This window comes from Sphaeroforma arctica, assembly GCF_001186125.1.
Source record: "Sphaeroforma arctica JP610 unplaced genomic scaffold supercont1.70, whole genome shotgun sequence".
NCBI lineage: Eukaryota > Ichthyosporea > Ichthyophonida > Sphaeroforma > Sphaeroforma arctica.
Genome location: NW_014040488.1, coordinates 166093 through 172249, shown reverse-complemented (window position 1 = coordinate 172249; position 6157 = coordinate 166093). Strand labels below are relative to the sequence as shown.

The window sequence follows — 6157 nt, the reverse complement described above, 5'->3', positions numbered from 1 at the left end:
CGAATGTATTCCAACATGGCATTAGTATGGTTTTGGGTACGTACTTTCATATCAATTATATTGTTAACTGATATTATTAACGTAGATATATATAGAGCGTATTTGTTGTCTCATGGTTTCATGAAAGCATGTAATTAACGGCTGAAACGCAATGTGCCAATCAGCTGCTCAACTTAAGTAGTCATATCCACACACAGCAATGCCAAGACCTTGTGATCGAAGGAGTTCGCAGATAGTTAACGCTCTGGTGCAAATGAGACACCCGACCAAATAATGAATGCGTGGGCCAGAACAGGCCCTCGGAGTCCCAAAAAAAAGGGCTGGGCAGCAGGTATATCCCTCGCATGGATACAGTGAACAGGTAGACATACACGCACACCAGCCACAACACATATAAGGGCTACGCCGACTAATATCAATACACAAACAAACGGGGAACCATATCGTGCACGTCCTTCGATGGCAGGCTGATGATACCAGGGTTGTAAATGCAAATAGATAATATAGGTACTTTACAGATATTGACACTTTGCCAACCCCAATATATACATACCGAACGAAAGGGTGTGGTTGTACCAAACACTGCACCAACACAGTGGTGTCAATAGATGGCATACATTAGAGGGGAATGTAAAAGATCAAGACAACAGATAACATATATATAGAACAATAAGCTCTAGAGAGAAAGGTGACGGTAGACACTGGATGAAGGTGAATATGTAAATATAGAGAAGGATACATGTGAACAGACACACGGACGTTAAAGATACGCAATACGGGTGGCAATGAGGCATACCTCACCGACTTCTACGCAAATATGTACCTACACACGGCACTGGCTCATACATACGATGACAGAAACACGGATCACGCACACACACACATATATATATATATATGCATATATGCATACATATATATATATATATATATATATATATATATATATATATATATATACTATATATATATATATATATATATATATATATATATATATAATACTATATATATATATATATATATATATATATATATATATATATATACTATATATATATATATACGTGTGTGTGTGTATGTACATATGAATTATGTAGATTAATCACTACAAAAAATGATACTACCCATGCCTATCAGAGGGCAAGTTATCGTGGGATTTTTAATTAATGTGACTCTCCGACAATCGAGCACAGCAAGGCTGAGACCAACGTACAGCGCAACTGCAAGTACCACGCCCGACTCAAGTCTAAACTTACTAGCTGAAGAATTATTCACCGGTAACCTGCATTGGCGTATCGCATGTCCCTTTTACTTGCAAAGGAGGTCGCAACCACACCCGGTTGTCGTCAGATACATGTACTTGGTGATTAGTTTCTTTTAACCAGATATAACACGAATTGCACAACTCCAATAAGCTTAAAATCCATTTTAAGTTAACATTACTATAGAACTACACAGACCTTCTGCCAGCGGGGGATAGCGTTGTGTAATCGCCGGACTGATTGTGGGATCCATGCACGTGAGTTGCGCATTGCTCTCGAAGAGTGAACTTAACGACCACAGTGCCAAATGGCTGCTCTTTCCATGGCGTGCCAGCACGTAGGCATTCCTGGTTTCGAGCCTAGTTATATCGCTAGTATTATGCGTTTTCATTTCAGTCGGAGCATTTGTTGATTCCGTGTCGATGGGCGTTGCTATGGTAGCCACGCGGATGTTTCGTAGGTCATCCTGTACTGTCTGGCCATTCTCTAGCACACACACGTCACAGGCCTCGACTTGCAAGGTATTTGCGCTCTCGTTAGCATCTGAATGCGATATCCATACCATACCTGTTAACACAGCCCAATGTGCCTTGATTCCTTTCTTGCTACAGGGCTGGTGGTTAAAGTCCGCATCGTACGGCACCAACGCAAGCCTTCCACTGTGCAGTTGTGAGGCGAGTTCGCTGCAAGTCCAATTTTTGACACACCTCACCTGCCTGTTATAGTACCTAAGTGCCAGATCTGCGAGGGAAGTGCTCGAGAAGAATTCTCCGTAAGTGGTGATGCCTTTTGTAATGGCATATACTAGTAGTTTGAGAGACTCTGTATCTAAAGTTGTGCGGTTTAGCACAGGGGTTGGCTCAGTTTTGTCGCACTCTTTGATTAGAAAAGAAGGTAAACTATTCACTAGTACATTGAAAGCTTCTGTATCCGTGACATCTTGTACAGCAGGCTGTATCCCATGCATACTCATACATAACGCACTGATACCACACATAGGCCCTTCTTGTCGAAGTGACGCAGTCGGCGTATATATACCCTCCCATGTGACGTTCTTCTTAGGAAGTCCGAGAGTATCAGCACAACTTAGGTAATCTGCCTGTGCTCTGCTCAAGAGAGTCTGTAGCCTGCATCTCTCTTCTCGGGTGAATTGTCCTTCAGCACACATTATATCCTATGTAATGAGTATGTATGTCTACCGTGCATGTACGGAGTGTCAAGTATTGAACCGAAACACTGACAGTCACTCTGTCACTCTGTGTGGCGCTGTGGACTGTGGAGTGTGGAGTGTTGACTGTTTTTCTTCGTCTTTGACTCTGCCCTCTGAGATGCTCTGGAGACCTCTGACTCCTGAGGCTCTGACCTCTCAGGCACTTGGGCATCATGAGTGCATCATGAGTCATGCATGAGTCATGGCGTCTCATCGACAATTTCTCGGACCTGCCCGACCAGTAAATATAAATAATTGTTTTTTCTCCCGACTGCCCGAGCCTTTGAAGTTTCAAGATTGTTTATTTTGTTTTTTAACCAAAAAAATAGTTTGTCGTTGAAGTTTTTAGTTTGAACCTATTCGAATAAGAACGTATTTAGTAGACTTTCATTCATCCTCTAATCCTCTATAGTCTCTGTTGCAATAAAATATTAACAAAAACAAAACAAAACAGTGAACACTGAACCGGGAGTAAAATGCTTTTATTTCAGCAACGAATGATATGATGTTCCAATGGAAATCGAGATATCTTGATATATATAATATACTCATACCCGAGAAATCGCTTGTTCGACCAGAGAATACCGATGGCATATGTCACTCTGGTCCTGTGAACTTCTACAGTCGTGCCGTACGTGCAAACTGATGATGCTGGTAAATGTGTTGCGTAGATTTTCACATCCATAGCGAAATGGCGAAGGCCTTTGATAAAAAGCAAGTTAACTAAATGAAACTATCGCAGTATTTAAGGGCTTCTGTCGTTTGGTGTGATATCAGTTTTTGGTTTATACTACACACAGTTGAACAACGACAAATCGTGCAAATATGGTTAACATGTAAACGACCCCTCAGGAGAAGCAACAGTCTTGCTTTCCCAACCCTCAGAACACAGATCTACAAATGCAAAGCGTAGTAGCGACCGGTGATGACTGGGGATCATCTGCTCAACGTTTCCCAAACTATGTCGATGGGGAAGCTACATGGCCCGCTGAGTTGTTAGCTGATACCCCTGATCGATGCACAACATACGAGAGCTTTCAAACCATCGTTGCTGAGAATCCAGACCGTCCATATTTAGGTGAGCGCAAAGTGGTTTATAATGAAGATGGAAGCAGAGGCGCTGGTGAATACGAATTTTTAAGCTTCAAAGAGGCTAGCGACATTGCCACTTTAATCGGCTCCGGGTTGAAGAGCCTTGGCGTGAAGAAAATCAGCCTGTCGGCCTATACTCGAAGAATCGAATGGAATGGACACTGAGTGATCACGCACTTTCGTCATACACTCTGCCATCGGTTGCAATCTACGACACACTCGGTCCCGATTCTGTACATTACGTGATAGAGCATAGTGAAATGATAGCAGTCTTCTTCAAGAAAACTCGTCTCGAGTCCGTTCTTACTGCAATAGGAAAGGGTTTACCGGATCTCAATTACGCCATTTACTTTGATGTTGTCACATCTGACGACAAGGCCAGATTTACAAAAGCTGGTGTTGAGCTCCTCAACCTGAACAAGTTGGCGGATATGGGCGTGGACAATGTGTTCCCACACGATCCCCCCACTGCATCGGATGTCGCGGTACTCGTGTAATCGGGTACTACAGGCAACCTCAAAGGGGCGCAGATCACCCATAGCAACGTGATGGCCGATGTAGTTTCACTTCAGAAACGCCTCCACGTAGCTAACCAGGATGTGCACTTCTCACTTCTACCCTTAGCTCATATATTCGCACGAGTGATACAGGCGCTATGTGTCAGCCGAGGGTGTAGCATAGGATTTTATCAAGGGAAACTACCTGAGCTATGCTGGATATCCAGACCTTGGAACCTACTTTTTTCATCGCTGTACCTCGTATTCTTTCAAGAATCTACGACAAAATCAACCAAGGTGTCAAGGCCGGAGGTCCCGAAAAAGAAGCTGCTTTCAAGGGCGCTTACGACATGCGTCTCGCGGCCCTGGAACGTGGAGAAGACACACCTATGCTCAATAAAAAGGTGTTCAATAGAATGGGTATGGCACTAGGTGGACGTGTAAAGTGGATTCTAACGGGCTCAGCACCCCTCGGTACGGCTATACATGAGTTTCTTCGAGTGTGTGTGTGCCCAGTTATTATGGTTGGTTACGGTCTGACTGAGACGACAGCAGGTGCTACTATAACCCACTACAACGACATGAAACTGGGTCATGTGGAATCACCAATGGCCTCCAATGAAGTCAAGCTGGTGAGCATTCCGGAAATGAACTACCTGACAACTGATGAGTGCCCTCGTGGTGAGTTGTGTGTGAGAGGTACCAATGTATTTGGTTCTTACTTGAAGAATCCCGAGAAGGCAAAAGAAGGCATCGACGAGGATGGATGGTTCCGCACTGGTGATGTAGGCCGTTGGAATCCATATGGCACCTTATCTATTATCGATCGACAGAAGTCCATATTCAAACTGTCTCAATGCGAATATCTGGCCGCGGAGAACCTCGAAGCCATATATGGCAAGTGTGACCATATTGCGCAGGTGTTTGTTACTGGAGACTCATTCCATGCTTACCCTGTAGCCGTATTGGTACCCGATGCCGAGATGATTGTTGCTTGGGCGAAGGAGAACAACATCTCCGGCGATGCTAAGAGTATCGCTGAGATACCCGAGTTGATGGCTATGCTGGCGTCAGAGGTGCTGGACATGCACAAGGAGTGCAAGCTCAAAGGATTCGAGAAGCTCGAAGGCTCCATTGTAGAGCCAGAGGCTTTCAGTATCGACAAGGAACTGCTCACACCCACCTTCAAACTGAAGCGAGTAAACGCAACCACAAAGTACAAGGATCAGATCACAGAGCTATATGACACCATTGAGAACCGCAAGTAGATTATATGAGAAGCTTGATATGGGCAAGGCGCATTGGACACGAGGGTCGTAAATTTAAAACATCAATATCCTGTGTGAGGATAAATATCAAAACACCACTATATTCAAAAAGTAAATCAATGCATATTGAAACACCACTGTACTGAATAAGTAAATTACTGCATATCGAAACACCACTACCGCAACCCCGTAACATTGAAATATTTGTATCAAATGAGATGTCGTTACTTGTCCCTGTGTCTATATGTTAGAATGGTCCCTTCTAATACACATTATATCTAATAGACCTTCCTTCGAATTGAATCGCAAGAGGTCCACATACTCTCGACATATACGTGTGTGACGTTTTTACGTCAGGTACGCTTTTGAAGCTGTGTGCTGCCGACATACTAGGACCTCTATATTTTGCAATGAGATGGTTGCCTTTATTTGATATCGAAAACTCAGAGGCGATTGTTTGAGCGACCTGTTAATGTGCATATAGCCCCAACAGAAGAGAGTTGTGCTGATGTTCTACGTCTGTCGTCAATGGCTGCGATGGATATCTGTATTGGAAGTCATCAGCTGTCTATTTGCACAGAAGATACTCCCAATCTTTTGAGTTTATCCTCATTATTTCGGTTTACCCCATGGGTACCTCAAATTTCGGTAGACGTATATAAATTCAGCTACACATTATATATATATATATATCTATATTTCTATATATATACATATATACATACATATATATATATATATAGATATATATATATATATATATATATATATATATATATATATATATATATATATATATATATATATATATATATATATACTATA

At 42.5% G+C, this 6157-nt stretch overlaps 3 protein-coding genes across 3 annotated transcripts; 2 read left to right on the top strand and 1 right to left on the bottom strand.

The window, feature by feature from the left end:
* Positions 1-1136: 1136 nt before the first annotated feature.
* SARC_01718 (hypothetical protein) lies at positions 1137-2526 on the bottom strand. Its single transcript, XM_014304576.1, has one exon. The coding sequence runs from the start codon at positions 2431-2433 to the stop codon at positions 1432-1434; it is 1002 nt and encodes a 333-aa protein (XP_014160051.1). The 5' UTR covers positions 2434-2526; the 3' UTR covers positions 1137-1431.
* Positions 2527-3375: 849 nt separating this feature from the next.
* SARC_01717 (hypothetical protein) lies at positions 3376-4064 on the top strand (the record flags this gene model as incomplete). The annotated part of the gene is made up of 2 exons (XM_014304575.1): positions 3376-3553; positions 3667-4064. 2 exons carry the CDS (start codon positions 3376-3378, stop codon positions 4062-4064), a joined length of 576 nt encoding a protein of 191 aa, XP_014160050.1.
* Positions 4065-4276: 212 nt separating this feature from the next.
* On the top strand, positions 4277-5332 carry SARC_01716 (hypothetical protein; the record flags this gene model as incomplete). The annotated part of the gene is made up of 1 exon (XM_014304574.1): positions 4277-5332. The coding sequence occupies one exon, from the start codon at positions 4277-4279 to the stop codon at positions 5330-5332; it is 1056 nt and encodes a 351-aa protein (XP_014160049.1).
* Positions 5333-6157: the final 825 nt, after the last annotated feature.

Bases quoted from the DNA above. Each gene is read 5' to 3' on its own strand.
- SARC_01718 (XM_014304576.1), bottom strand. From the start codon at position 2,433: ATGTGTGCTGAAGGACAATTCACCCGAGAAGAGAGATGCAGGCTACAG.